This window comes from Onychostruthus taczanowskii, unplaced genomic scaffold (assembly GCF_017590055.1).
Source record: "Onychostruthus taczanowskii isolate IOZ18803 unplaced genomic scaffold, ASM1759005v1 scaffold1, whole genome shotgun sequence".
Classification (NCBI taxonomy): domain Eukaryota; kingdom Metazoa; phylum Chordata; class Aves; order Passeriformes; family Passeridae; genus Onychostruthus; species Onychostruthus taczanowskii.
In genome coordinates, this window is record NW_024496525.1 from 5,988,585 (window position 1) to 6,004,257 (window position 15,673).

A 15,673-nucleotide genomic window follows, 5' to 3' on the forward strand; every position below is an offset into this window, starting at 1 on the left:
GCAACTATACAAGCTTAATCATATCATCAAGACCCCTGCTCTAATCAGCATAAATGTGGGTTGGGGGACTGTCTGTAAATGCTGCAAGCAGAACTTAAAAATGAAATTCTATTCTCTTGAAGCTCCAGGTCACAGCTGATATCTGTGGAGAAGCATTCTCATGCTGCATCTCCAAAGGTATGAGAAGCACTGCTTCTCACTCCTGCAAATGTGTTTCTCTCACTTGTGCTGAGCTTACATCCCTTGCTGGATCTGCTTCAGCTCCCATAATGCTTAGGAAGAGCTGGTGCCATTCTTATCTGAATGTCTCTAATTAAGAGAACAAAGTTTGAATGCAGAAGTAACCTCTAATTGTGCAATGCAATATTCACAAGAAAAATGAGAGACTGCCAAGATCTAATTATTTACCATCACTGGAGCATTGCTACTCTCAGTAGGCAACAATGTGCAAAAGTACTTAGCCAAAGCCTGACTGCATGTGTGTGGGAGTATGTGCGCTGCTGAACAGCCTTTTGTTGCTTTATGGTAGATCTTTGGAGTACTTACACTTAATTGGTTGGATGTGAGCAATTTTAATGGTTTTAATAATGAAATCAACAATATGCAGAAGAGAAAACTCAGCAAAAGGACATGTAAGTGCATGCAAGTTGTTATATTCCTTCCTTTGTGCCTGAGATTAGAACTCTTGGGAAGTCGGAAGGCATTTCCAGGGTGGACTAGATGAGTGGCAATTTTTGCATGCTCTGCACTGAAAGGACCAAATGGCATATCTCTCTATGTGCACAAATATTCCAAAATGTAGAAGGTAAAGAAGAAGGGAAAACTTCAATCTTGAGGAAAAAAAACCCAAAAAAACCCATTCTAAAATATATGCAAATATATGCAACATAAATGTTTTCATTGTAACAAACACGACCACGTAAGTCCACTAGACTTGTAAACAAACCCTCTAACGAAAAACTCCATGTATAAAATTCTGCTATTACACTGCTGAGCAAGTAAACAGAAGAAAGTCAATATGACAGAAAGAAAAGTTTAGCCGCTCATAGTGCTACACTGCTGGTATTTAAAGAAATACTCAGCCCTGCCCCTCCTGCCTCCATCTTCCCACTCCTCTCCACCCTGCAGTCTGACACCAAAGTTTGAGATATTTTTATTGATAGTAACTCTGTATCAGAAAACGCACTCTAAATAAAGTTCAGTAATACTTTTCATATGGCATATAGAAAATGTTCCAAGTCTAATATCTGAGAACTTTTGTAACAAGATGTGTTATTGACAATTTAATTGCCCAGTGGCACACCTGAAAAATCCATCATTTTCCTGTGCTGAAATCTGCTATATAAACCAGGATTTCCTAACTGAAAACAGGACACCAAGCTAAACTTCTGTGTAATTTGCTCCACTCTTGAAGGGCTCATTATACAGCAGATGCTTTAATGTGGGACACTGCAAAGCCAGGGACATTCATCAGTCTTGTTCCTGATGCTGTCTTCATACCAGCCTTCACACAGTTCTGACAGCTAAGGAAAAGATATAGTCAAGGCTGACCCCAAAGCACAAAATTGCAGCATTCAGTTGGCAAGCAAAGCTATCCCTGCATCCCCAGCTTTAAACTCTAGCAGCAGTGTACCTACGGCTTCATAATCCGCCAGCTCCAGCCTAGCTTTGTTCTGCATGGTCCGTTTGCAAAGATAGATGGCTAAAGGGAGAAACAGAATGGAAAACAATTACAGACAGATTATTAGTACTAGATCTTAAAAGAAAAAAAAAAAAGAAAAAAAGAAGGAAAAAACGTAGTCTAATGACAGTTTGTTTTCATCAGAAAGCACCATGAGTCAAGGAATGAGAGGGCTGGACACCCAGCTGACATTGCTTACGACTAATCTCAGAGACCCTGAACATCTGGGACATCTCATTTAAAAGTGCTGAGAGCAGATGCCAGGACCTAACAGGATGTCCACAAAAGACACAATTGCTCCTGGGTCTGGTAAAAGATATAGTATAAGCAACCTATTCCCTAAGTAGTTTGGGAATATGCATGCCAAAGTGACCATCCCTGCATTTCTTTTCTGCTAAGAAAATATAAAAATAAATCAGGATATTGAAGTGAAAACAAAAATATGGGCCAGACCTTAAAAGCATGATGTGAGCATTTTTTAATATGTTCCATCCTCTTATTCTTACACATCTCAAATGGTTAAGAGAAGCCTTGTCACATTTTGCTACAGGCAGAGGCTGCTGAAACTGATGTGGTTTGGAATTCTGAGGGTCAAGATGAGCCCAGCACACACCACCAAACCAGTCCCAGGCTGCCTTGTGGGAAAGTGCCACCTGGATCAGCTAAGCTCACCCCATTTCCATTAAAGGCTGAAACACAAGGTCCACAGCACACTCTGTGTATGCAGTCAGGTCTGAACTTAATAGAGGCCCAGTGCTACTCATGTAATTCTACTCCATGCTGTTTCTGTAATTTAAACATTCATATAATGAGCCAGAGTTGATCAGTTCATTTATATTTACACATCTCAAGGGCAGTTTTCTCCGTAAGGTGCTTATGACACCAAATGAAGTGAGTCAGTTGTCTCACAGTGTTTTTTCATGCAAGGCAGTGAACTGCCATTAGCAAGTTAGTTCCTCTCCTGTAAGTGGACACATGCAAATAAAAAAAGTATGAAGTAGTCCTGGGATTTCAGTTTTATTTGGGTCTACTGCTAGTTTGGGATTAATTCCTGGGAAGACTCCATCTGTACAGGCCTCTGATATGCAAAGTCTGATTATAAGCATATGTTGGAGGTTTCTGGGACAGATGAAAATCTGTCACTACAGGGCTCAGCTAATGCAGCTGAAGCTTGTCCAGCTGTGGGTAAGCTCATAGAGGGCTTTATTTTGGGGTGTACAGTTCCACTCAGCGCCATTGCATCACAATAATCTGACTGCCAAAACCAATTATTTATCTGACACTGCAGGAAAAAAACAGAACCTCCCTCTTCACATTATTTTTCTGGTATTTAAAGAATACATATGAGGCACAGTCACACAGTAATATAGGGTGACTGTAAAATCTGGACTTTTTTTTTTGCAAATACAAAACAGCATCGTGTTTTCTCTTTAACCATTCCCTCACTGGGATAAACATGTAAGTCTAGCTCATCTGCAGATGAGGATTGCAAATGAACTATCACATGACACACCATTGCAGGCTACTTCTTCACCCCAGCAAATGATTTCCAGGATCCATAATGATGAGTAATTATTGCACGGGAAAGAAAAAACCCCAAACTGATTATTCAGGGAGGAGCTCTAAACCAATCTTAGATTATGAGATAAAGGACTTCCAGAAGCTCCCGTTTAATGACTGCACACATGGATACACTTCCTCCTCCAAAGCCACACCAGGATGCAACAATTAATTTTATCACTTAACTGTGAAAGCAGTGCAGTTCTGGAAGAGACAGCAATATTGCATGCAGACAGCTAAAGACAACAACACTGACATATTTTCTTTATGTATTATCCCTGTCTGCAGGCACTCACATGTTTAAAACACCATGTTGCACTTTATTAACTCATAAACCATGCTCAGTCTTCTCTTTTACCATATAATCTGGTAATCTTTAAAAAATGCGAAAATAAGTGTGATGTCATGTATCAGAGAACTTTTAACTATAGGCTGCTGTTAGTTATGTACTGGTTTATTGATCAGTCAGTAAGTGCCCAGATGAAGTAAATTTTATTGATCCACATAACGGATTCAGCAACAGATCAGAGGATAGTCTCCCACAAAAGCAATATCAGTATTATTTAAGATTCCCAAGAACCAGTATTCTGCTTGCCACAAATCCTGCTGAAATGAACAGAGCTATGGGAGAAGGAAGGCAACGGATGGCAAAATCCTGACCCCACTGAGCTTCAGGGGCTTGAGACACCCCAGGGTTTCAGTCTGTGCATTTGAGATGGGCACAGATCTACCTCTGATGCTGCTGCCTGACAAGAAACTCCGCACATGAAGGGTGCATGTGGCCAGCGGTCATTATTTTAAGGACAACTGTTTACATCACAAACTAACTTTCTATAATGAATCAATCATACTCTCACCATAATCTGTGTTTTCTGGTTCCCAGCAGTTTGAAGGCCAAAAGTATGGTGCCTAAGAAAAAACATAGACATTTTTGTAATTTAAGAGATGGAAACCGATTCAGATGCAGAAAAACATTAAAAGTTCAAAAAGAAGAATCACAAAATCTACCACCCAGATTCTGCCCTCAGGGGAAACACTGCTACAGATTACAGTAAAAGTGAGGATGCTGCAAAAACTTTTCATAGTCCTCACTGCAGGTAAACAGAGATGCTGTAATGCAAGCACCTCTTGTGGAGGATGTCCAGTGTCCTGATGAAATTTCAGACACTGTTGCCAGTTCATCTGAATGTGGACATCTTATCCACTATCCGCAGAACCTCCTCTTTCCCCAAGAATTCACAGGCAACCTGAATACATACAGTTCTTTAAGTGCATGATGCTAAGCCTTGTGGTCTTAGCTATATGCTACATATCCCCTTGCTTTTCTGGAGCAGCTACTAATGCGGTTGGCAGACTCCAAAACAATTTCGGAACCTTGTGGTCTTATCTATATGCTACATATCCCTTGCTTTTCTGGAGCAGCTACTAATGCGGTTGGCAGACTCCAAAACAATTTCCTTTTTAGTTGTAACAGATGGCAGAGGTCAAAACTCAGCTGTTTAGAGTCATTCCGAAAGCAGAAGTCCTGCTATACTTAGTGCTTTTGGTTTTTTATCCAGGACTGCATATTGCAGTTGCTACAATTAACTACAAGCTATATATGACTGCGTTTCAGTTTTAACATTAATGAAAAATAACATACCAGCATCACACAAATTACAGAACACTGATGTGTTACTGATTACACATTGCTTTACTGATGTAATGCTACAGATGGGTATAAGACATTAACACACAGAGTTAAAATCCTTCCACTAAAGTACAGTGAGAAAACATGGAGGATTCAAACAATACAGGGTTCAATGCTCCTACTGATATGTATCTTATGAATTCCAGAAGATAAAGAGCTACTGTTAAAGGGGCGACTGAGGTTGATGTAAAAAGTAACAAGAAGAGAATAATGGAAAAAAAGCATGATTCTATCAGGCTATTTTTATAGAAAACAGCTAAGGAGGTGTGTTGGAGGAAATGAAAACAGGCAAAGAATATGCAAAAGTTGTAAGAACAGACAAGGGAAAGAAAAGTCAATAAGCAGTCAGTTTGATGATGTGGTTTACACAGGCTGAAAACAATAAAAAGAAATTAAGTTATATTGATTTGTAGCTCCTGAAAACTGCAGAGGACAAGTTCTTAGAGTGCCATTCTTTTAAAACAGAGAAAAATACAGCTAAATGGACAGCCAGTATTACCCCTGCTTCTGTTGTGTCTTACACAACAGGAGGATCAGGACTTTCAGAAAAGGAAGGGAATTGTAAGGAAAAATCTGAGTTTGAACTATCCCTTGCAACCAGAAGGTGGGGTGAGATAAGAGGACATCTGTGATCTCCTGGGCTTCTTTTTTCACCACGACATTGGTCACATATGATAACACAATACCACAGTAGCAGTAGGCATGAGCAGCTGCAACATCAGATGCAAAGAGCAGAACTGGCTTTTCAAATAAAAGCTAAAAAAGAGTAAAAAAATGTAAAGGAGGAACAGGAGGGTGAACAGAAGAGATGTGACAGGAAAGATAAAAGAGCTGGCTGAGACAATGTAGCAGAAAAACACAAATTCAGCCAGCAGGATGAGGCAGTAGCACTCTAAGTTTAGACTTACTGCTTCTTCTAAATCAGTTCAGAAGGAGTTGTTGCAGCATAAGCACTCAGTTATCTAGTGAGCTGACAGTGGCAGATTTTGGACAGGGCATGGAACACAAGCACTGGGTGCTTAAAAAATTCAGCACATCTGGAGGCACAGGAACACTGAGGGATTGAGATGTCCCAGTTTAGGTGATTGCTAAGGTTACACATCCTTTGTAGAAGAGCCAAAGCCTTAAAGTTGCCCGCTCCCACACCATTCCATAAGCAAGAGGTGACAAAAATTTGAATTTCTTGCTGTGCCAAAGCTTGAATGTCCAGCTCCTAAGTTTGCCCTGGTCCATTTTGCACAGGAGAATGGCTACTTAATTCTGCATCAGAGTTAGGACCTGAAAGCCTTCTTCTTCCTCCTGGTTCAGTTCAAATTGGAGTAAAACAGCTGTGCATTCGGGTATTAGAAACAGTCACAAGAGGCAGCCATTCATTTATGTAAAAAACTAAGTCAGAAGGTAGATGAGAGTGATTTGGGATTCTAAAGCAATTTTTTTTGCAGGGACTTCATAATTTCCTAGGGCCTCTACGAAGATAGCCTTAATTCCTGGCTTCATAGATCTAATGGCTGCTTAGGTATAAAGAGTGGGTGATTTCAGCAGTATTACTGCAGGGACAGAAGAAGGGGCCACAGGGGAGTCTGGGTGCTCACCAACCTGGAAACGATAGAACGTCCCATCATCCTTAAGGGTAAGGACATGGTCTGAGATGGGAAAGACGTAACCCTGCGCAGCAATAAGACTTCCCAAGTGTATTGCTTCCCCTGTGAAAGAGAAAAAACAGCAGGGATGCGTCAACAAGACATGCACCACACATTTCTCTGCTTTCAACTGCAGCTCTAGTGATGACTCATGTGAAATCCGGTGCCCTCATGCCTCTCTGTACCCACACCACATCCCTACTATTTCCAGCCAAACCCTGTAAAGCAGGGGTGCAGAAATCAGCCTTACAATACAGATGAAGCACCGCTTAAATGTTAACCCGTTAGGTTTTTGTTTACAAAATTCACACACCAGTTCAGCCCTAGAGTATGAAATTAATTTCAAAGTACATTATCCACCACAAGTGACAGCTGACAAGAAGCCTGTTCCACCAGCGACCCTCACTTGCTTCTACCAAATCCAACAAGCACCTGGCAACACCAGTTCATTAGCAGGATATTTATTCATAAAGACACATCCTCACACTGTAGCACTGCCCTTTGTTAGAGAAAATGTTGCAAAGGGGAGTTACAAATCCTAGTGCTGCCCAGGCAACCTTCCCCAATGCAGAAGACCATCTGTGCAGATTTTCAAGCAATGCCAGCTGTCAAAAACTACATCATCTTTCACAGAATTGAAAAATCATCTGCTTGTGCATGTCCAGATAGATAAGAAAGCTGCTGTCTGCAGCTGAAATTCAGATTTGGGACCTGACAGGACTCATGAGAAAGGATATGCGTACGGGGATGCCTTGCTGGGTGATTCAACACCGCCTCTATCTCTGTTTTTACATGGTGACAGTAAGGCAACTTAAAAACTGGTAGGTGAGAGTCTGGATTTTTCCCCTTTTCTGAAAAGGAAAAGAAACTTCTGGACCTGCAGATGTTTTCTTCCCCTTTTCTCAATAGGTCTTCACTTGCCTAAATAATTTTGGTTTCTCTGAAGAGTGAGCTATTTGAATTGTGCCCATGCACTGATCACTCTTTATAGCTGATTATCCATTTATCTATCTGCTGATTTATCTATTTGCTTTTTGTGATAAATTAAAAACCATCATCAAATTCTATGACCCTGGCCAAGAATGACACAGACACTATGTCCTGTCAGCTGAGGCTACTTTTCTTCACACCATGAAAAACTGACGCTGCATTTGCCTGCTTAACCGCACATCCACCAACTTCTTTTTGAAGTCTAGGAACAAAATCTAAAATCAATCAGTCTTTGTAGGTAGCAACAGCTTCACAGACAGGCTAAAATTCCTGCAATAGTATTTCAGTGTGTTGCAGTATAACGCATTAGACTTAATTAAGATGTTGACCCTTAAATCCTTTCCTACTCCTCCCCTCCAATGTTTAAATCAACCATGTTCTTTTACTGCCATTTTAGACTGCAGCAATATAGTATTTACTGTCTAATGGTACACACAATACAAATGGAGCACCTATTTCTCCCCAACTGTGGTCACCTTACCTGCATCCTCAATGCTGAGGTTCTTCATAAGCCACTGCACAATATCAGAACCTTAACAAACAAATGAACAAAAATTTAAGAAAGCATTAGACACTGAGACCACAGGGTTTGAGTGCCCTAGAGAGAGATAACATTGAGATAGATACAATAGAACCGGCATGAGCTTTATTCCATTTTGCTTTTTATTTCCACTGAGGTTTCAGAATGTTTTTCCTTCTTGTGCCACACTGCAGCTACATGGTTACTGACAGGTACTAATTCCCAAGGGACTTTCTGTGCAATAGTAGACTTGATATACCTGAAGTCAGATATTAGTCTAATGGTTCTCTGTAACTGTTCTCTCCCATTTTATTCTCACCTCAGCATACAGAGATAAGTTTCTGCAGGCACTGGTTAGCAAACAGACAAAGGAGAATTTACTAGCACCTCACACCTGTAACATGCAAATGTATAGAACTGAAATATCAGTCAAAAACAGACAGGAGGGCCTTGCTTATGCCAAAGACAAGCAATGTCTTAAAGAAGGAGGTGGTATTCAAAGAGCCTGTAACCACAGCCCCTGTGAATGGTGGCTGGAAGAGTGAGCCTTTAAGATCCATCAGGAAGTCCATTAAGTTTTCAGGGCCCATCCAGTACTATGAAAGTTGTTGCAATCATACAAATAACATCAGATTCTCTAGGACTGATCCTCTGCATACAACCTCTGTTGCTTGCGTGGAGATCAGAGAAGTGGAAAACTTGTCACCATTCAGTAGAAAGCCCTGTTACCAAAATATATCTGACAGAGCAGCAAAATTTAGTTAAATGTCATACTCAGAAAGTTAAGCTTAAAATTAAACATTATGGTGTGTATAAATCAGCTAACTGGAGTTCTCCATAGTCAAAGGCAATCAGCAAAGACACTTGGATGCAATATGGCAAGCCCATACTAAATTACAACAGCATTCATCACAACCTACCAATGTCATGTCTGGATGCAGACATAACACCAAGCCCTTCTCAGCACACAGTCAATTTCCGCAGAAATATTTGCATTCACATACAGTAGGCTAATAACCCCAGTAACACTTCATAGAATCATAGAATGGCTTGGGCCAGAAGGCACCTAAATTATATCCAGTTCCAACTCCCCTGCCAGGGGCAGGGATGCTATCCACTAGACCAGGCTGCTCAAAGCCCCATCCAAACTGGTTCAGGCTTACAAAACAAATCCCAGAGGATCTTATTTGTGTGGAGCACTTCCGAGCTCAGATATGAATGGGACTTCAAGGAGCAGCATAATCACCATGCTTGCTCCAGAAGAACATTTTGCCTCCCACAGGACCAAAGCATTCCCACACCCTCAGCAAACCTGAAATATAATAAAGGCTAGGAGTCACAGTATGCCACAGAGAGAGACAATAGGTACTGCTAGTGCTCCAGGTTCCTGCAATTATCTGCACCTCTGACTTCCCATACAGGTGACATTCCCATTAGAAATGCGAGCTCTACCCCACACAGAAAGGGACAGCCGCACCCACTCCCCTGACAATGGAAGTTGACCCAGAACACTACAAAGAGCAGCACCAGCAAACCCTCTTCAGACAGGTTTCAGCAGCAGGCAGCAATATGGACCTGACCTACCTCATCCTCCACCCAAGGCAGATGAAATGACAGACCTGGCCCCTGCAGAGAATCAGCAGGGCTCCTGAAGATCAGGGAAGCATCTGATTTCACTTATACATTGGGCAAGCAGATATGGTCAACAAGCAGCAGCTGGGTATTGTCTCAACATGCCTCCAAGGCAAACCAGATACTAAAGGACCAATCTCATGATCTTGTATTCGCAGCAGTATGGTCGTTTTCCACACCTCCCAGCTTCACCTAGGAGCATTTTCAGTTGCCACTACCCTATCTGGAGAATTATTCCAGATTTTTTTTTAAATAGATTGAATTCTTCCTGTAACTTCACAACCTAAGTTTGTTAATGTGCAATTTATATGCATTTTATAAGTGTATTATGATTGAAGGAAAATAATGATTCTTCTTCCTTGACTGTTTCTCCTGAGTGTATCTATGGAGGGCTGACACATTGCCTCCCTGCCTCCATCTCATTAAACCAACCCAACCCTTCCTATGTCCTCTTAAGGTGGTCTCTCCTTATACTTTACCATTCAGCAACTTCTCAAATTTAAATCAGCTTCTTTGCACTGAGCTCACCAAAACTGCAGTCAGTACCTTGCACTACAGCAAACCAATGCCTCTGGCAATGGTGCCAGCACTTTCTTTTCTCTACTAAAACTATCATGCCAGATGCATCCTGAGGTCATGTAATTTTCTTGAACAATAAATTTATTTAGAAAAATATGTACAAGGGGTGCAAAATTATCTGCTAAATGAAAAGGCATCTAGTGAACACTGTTAGCTGAATGACATATGGGGAATATGTTCAGAGCCATGTTGTTTTGACAAGTTTGTTAATAAAATATTGTATTTTATAAACACGGGTGTTCCCTTTTACCTTTTACCAAAAAAAATATTTTGAAGACAGAGTACAACATTTATGGTTAGAACGATAATTCAAGAAGATTCAAACTGTAGTGTTTCCGTATTTGTTAGAAACAAAACCTCACAAAATGCTGTCTTGGTTCAAACCAAGAATCTTTCTTGATTTTTCAATTAATTCCCTAAACAAAAAAAATCCACTGTTTCGTGAAACCAGAATCTTTCTTGATTTTTCAATTAATTCCCTAAACAAAAAAATCCACTGTTTCTCCTGATTTTGGTCTCTGGTTGCAGGTTTGTAGTGATCTCTTAGGCATTGTATTCCCAAGTGATGTGAGAGCTGATACTTGACAATCATCTACAGTATTGCATTGCTTTGCTCACAGAAGTGAAGTCTGCATGATCTCCCTTTCCAGATCATTTCCCTTTCCAGTACAGAAACACTTAGTTCCTGATTTAGGACTAAGTCCCACTACATTTTAACATGGAATGATAACATCCCCAGCTGTGGGACACTTCTGAGGATTTCATTCAATTTCTGTCAAACAACAACGAAAAACTCAAGTAATGCTGAATACTAGTTCCCCAGTCTTTCTCACCCCTCATAAGAAAGGTTTAAATGGGCAGGAAAGGCTTAAAGGGGTGAGTAAACTGAAGGCATTGACTCAACCAGAACTCCTGTGATCAGCCACTCCAGAATATAAGTAGCAATTGAGATCAGGAATTTTAATTTGTCTCCGTTAAAAACATGAAGTCATTCCTGAATGCTGCCAAGAGTCTGGAAGATGTTATAGCTGTTCTCCAGTTGTCCTGAGGCAGACAGATTATCTTTCTGCTGAGCTTGCTGAACCATTATTTATCACCTGCCAAGACTGATTACTCACCCTCTGGACAATGACAAGTCTTTCCTTCCTCTGTTAATTACTGTCATCGTTAATAGCCATGTCACTAATTAATATTCAGTCATAATGAAAACTCTTTACTGTCATCTCCCATAACACCTTCAGTTTTTGGGGTTACCCTTACACATTGGCTTTGCATTTGCTTGTGGCTGTTTCTATCACTGCAACCTGCTTTTGCCTACCTAGAAATACTACGTATACCCTTCTTCAAATAAGGAAATTTAGATTTATCCTTCAAAGACACAGTGAAGATTTGAGTGATTCCTTTACAACACTGTTGTCTGCCAGACCAAGACACGGATACCTTTATCTGTAAGTTTTCCAGAAAACATCATCTTCACCTCTCCTTTAGATTAAGCCTGGTAGATGGTCCTCACGTAACTCATCTTCCCAGAAGGATATTTTCTCACATGTCACAAGCTCTTTCAGAGGACACCCAAGGAAAACCTTTGACTCTGATATGTTTCCACTGTACCCTAATGGGGCATTTGAAATCCTCTGAAAACAAATAATCAGTCATGTCTTCATAACAGGAAGTGTTACCGAATCCAGGTAGAGGAATAGCTTCCATCTTCTCTGTACTCCTCTCTACACATCTACATTTCCTCTGAGTCAGAATGCTCAGTTCAAGAACAGCCAACATCCTCTGAACACCTATTTCCTCCTCATCTATAATGAAACATATATTTTTGCCTTAGGCTCTTCTTTGAAGCTGAAGTTGCTTAACACCAACAGAATAGCTGTATTTCTACCTGCAAACATATTCACAATGACCATTTATCCAGCTATGTATTTCGAAACAGACCAGCAGTTTTATATTTATTGCTATTTTCTACATTTTCTCTTCCACCTCGGTGACCCCATAATAGTAGCTAGTGTTCTCTGCTGGCCGTTGCCTGTCAACATGACAAATGAGTGGTAAGACATTGAAAGATTTATTTAAAAAATTCACAAGGTGTGAGGCCATTGGCAAGATGCAGTTGGTGAGGTGAGTCACCATCCCTGTATTTGATACCTTATCTACTCAACCTGTGCTGTTCTACCTCTTCCAGAAAATGCAGAAAGAAAGACTTGCCCATCTTTCACATGCTGAAATGACAAAGGCAGACAGGACAACTTACCATCCTCCAAATATTTCTAAAGATTTACTGCTGGAGTGGTAGCACTGTACCTCTGAGGTACAAGGACCACCGAGGTCTGCTTGTCACCCAGTGGACTAAGCATGTCCCTGACAAGGCCTACAACTGTACACACACAAGTATATGTACACAAATAAAAAATACAGGAGTATTTCTGAAACCTCAGCAAATGTGTGCATCTTTATTTGTCTTTTTAGGCCTGGAAAGACAACTGTTTTTTTTGCTGTGTCCCAAGATGGCAGAGCTGACAAGCACTGACAAGTGGAGCTCTACAGGGATTTGACATGTGACACCTTATGCGGTCAGGTGTGGCACCGGTGACCAAGGACTGAAGTTTGTCCTGTCTCATGGGACTTGTTAAGCTGAGCCCTGACCACTGGATGCCATCAGCATGGCATGGGGTGGGTTATCCTGGATGGGGTGGGTTATCCTGGATCTCAGATCATTCACAGCCTCACACTGCACTGACAGATAGTATCACTGAAGCAAAGGAGGTCTTGAAAACATTTAAAAGTGCCACCTGATCATGACATGAGAGAATGTGTTATACACGCCTGTATACAGAAGGATACAGAAGATTGCTTGGTTATTTCCTGTCTTTTTCTCAGTATTACTGTAACCTTAATATTCTCTGAACATATTTTGATGGTTGAAAAAAATATTATGTACTGTTGTACGGCAGGGGAAGGTTTTCAGTCTGGTTGGGATAGGTTTTTTTTTGTTTGTTTGCTTTGTTGGGTTTTTTCCATGAAAAATGTGAACTGTTCAGCTCCTTCCTAGACCTTATCTACACACTTCATGGGCAAACAAGCCATGTGTCTGGCCTCTGATGTCAATCACCTCCAAACTCACAGTCTTTTGCTGCAAGGGTAAAAATATGTCCCCCTTCCTGTCACTTCATTCCTGAAAATAGATGAACCCATTTTAGCATCAAATATTCTAAACACTTTGCTCCTGAACTCAGAGCAATCTTTAAATATTTCTATAAGAAAAGCAAGAGAAAAAAAAATTGCAAGCAGTTGAAATTATATAAAAATACAAGCACAGGTGTACGAGCAGACACTCAAGCTGCTGTTTATGCTGCCAATCATGGCAATCACACTATTAAATGAAAATAATGTCTTGGGTCCTTCCCCAACCAGTTCTGAGTCCTTGGTAAATCTAGGACAAACAGGTTACTTATACCCACTTTTACCACTGGGTTTGCAAAAATAAAAAAATTAACATCCCCCATGATAAAGGGCAAAATGATTTCATACAAAATTTTCTCAAGGCCTTTAGCACTCTTTGCTACAATTTGTCTTACACAGAGCCCCCCACTGACGCCCACAATGATTTCAGCTAAGTTTTAAGTACAGACTCCCACTCACAGTAGGGATTTAACACAAAGCAACAATTTTTATGGTAGGGGAAAAAAAAGAGGAACACCTAGGTCTCTCTCTAGTATTCTGTCACAAATATCAAGGAAGTGTTTTATAAAATTTACCTTCAATGAGTATATAAATAAATACCAATGCCAACTAAAAAAATAGCTCTGAGTCTCAGTTGACTCACAAAGTGTGGTAATTGCAGCTCTCCTTCATCAGCATGTGGTAATTGCACCACTCAGTGTCAGCAAGGAGCATCATCAAAGCTACAACAGCTTAAGGAGCATCATCAAAGCTACAACAGCTCAGAGCTTCTAGCAATAGCAGTTTTCCTTTATGTTATATTCACTTTAAATCTTGTTTGTGAATTATTAACAACCATTAGCAGCAGGAGCGTTACCCCTTTTTGATAAAGCAGCCAAAGTTGCTAAGGAGTCTTTTTGTTCAGTGTAAACTTGAGATCTTGAATTTACAATTTACTTTTCTTGTAATAAAAAGATTTAAAACATAGTACTCTACGTGAAGTAAAAACAAGGCTTGGTGGGAAGGTGGAATACAAAATTTGAAAGATGGAGGTTTAGAATTGCAAAATCCAAATTCCTGTCTACTTTCAACCCTGCTAATTCCTCCTCCCTCTGACCTGCTATCCAGAGGGGCTTTTTTGCCTTCTCATCATATGGGCCAGGTAACAACACACTCCCTCCACAATGCAGACCTGTAGAGGAAGATTTTCACTAAGCACTAATAAATGACATGATGGTGCAGAGCTCCATGTGGGCTAATTTACCCAGGTAACAAAGATAAATTAGATGTTAAGAGCTCAGAGATACCACAGCCAGACTTCTTTCCTTACAAGGCTGCCCATCTAAAAATAGCTCAGGCAGCTTTACAAGGCATGAGAGAAAGTAGCAGCAACATGCCCGAAGACATTGCAATACCCTCCCATCACCAAAACCTAGAAGCAAGCAGCCATGCTGAGGAGCAGAAGGATGCTACTCACCAAGAGCCCTGGATTTAAAATGATTGCTCTACAGTGGTGTCAGTAAGGCTGAGTTAGCAAACCTCTTAATGGCTGCACAGTTAATCTCAGTGAAAGAGGTCTGCCAGGGCAGCTTAAACCAGATCCTCAACAGGAAAAAAAGTGACACCAGCAAAGGGTCTTTTTCCAGGTGAGCCGCCCAGCCCATAAAGGGTTTGGTGTTACGCCAGCCTCAGTGTTGTTCTCACTGCACTTTGACAGAGCTGTGCCACATCAGCCCAGCCCTCACACCTGACACTCAGCACCTTTGACGCTCGCTGGCCTTTGCTCACGCTGAGATGCCAAGCCCTGGCCTTAGCACAGAGCAGCCACACTGATTTGCTAAACACCCCTCACCTGACTTGGAAAACCTGAGCTGCCATCATGTATATCTGTGCTACCTAAAGACAGGCCTGGCATCAACAAACACGCAGGTAAACCTGAATGCACACACCCTCCAGAAGCCAGGACACACCAATAACCCCAGTTCAATCTCCACTGCTGTTGCTTCACTTGGTTAGAATTTGGCCTAAATTAGAGATATACCATGTGACCTGTACCCAAATCATATTCTCTCCTCAAATACAACCCATACCAAATTGCTGTTACTACAAGTATGGGAGGAAATTGCAAGACAAAAAGAATTAGCAGTTCCACACTTAGTGTCATTCAAACACATATGTCCTACAACCCACAGAAGATGAGCACATTGCCTCAAGAG

At 40.9% G+C, this 15,673-nt stretch overlaps 1 protein-coding gene across 2 annotated transcripts in view; it reads right to left on the reverse strand.

Moving 5' to 3' along the window:
• The window catches only part of RGS6 (regulator of G protein signaling 6), a 258,325-nt gene that overhangs the window by 61,591 nt on the left and 181,061 nt on the right, over nucleotides 1–15,673 (reverse strand). For both annotated transcript variants that reach the window (XM_041401156.1, XM_041401146.1), the window contains exons 4-7: nucleotides 8,043–8,093; nucleotides 6,528–6,634; nucleotides 4,099–4,150; nucleotides 1,638–1,702 (exon numbers count right to left, since the gene is read on the reverse strand). In XM_041401156.1, the coding sequence (XP_041257090.1) occupies nucleotides 1,638–1,702; nucleotides 4,099–4,150; nucleotides 6,528–6,634; nucleotides 8,043–8,093 (275 nt within the window). The remainder of the gene's footprint in view (nucleotides 1–1,637; nucleotides 1,703–4,098; nucleotides 4,151–6,527; nucleotides 6,635–8,042; nucleotides 8,094–15,673) is intronic.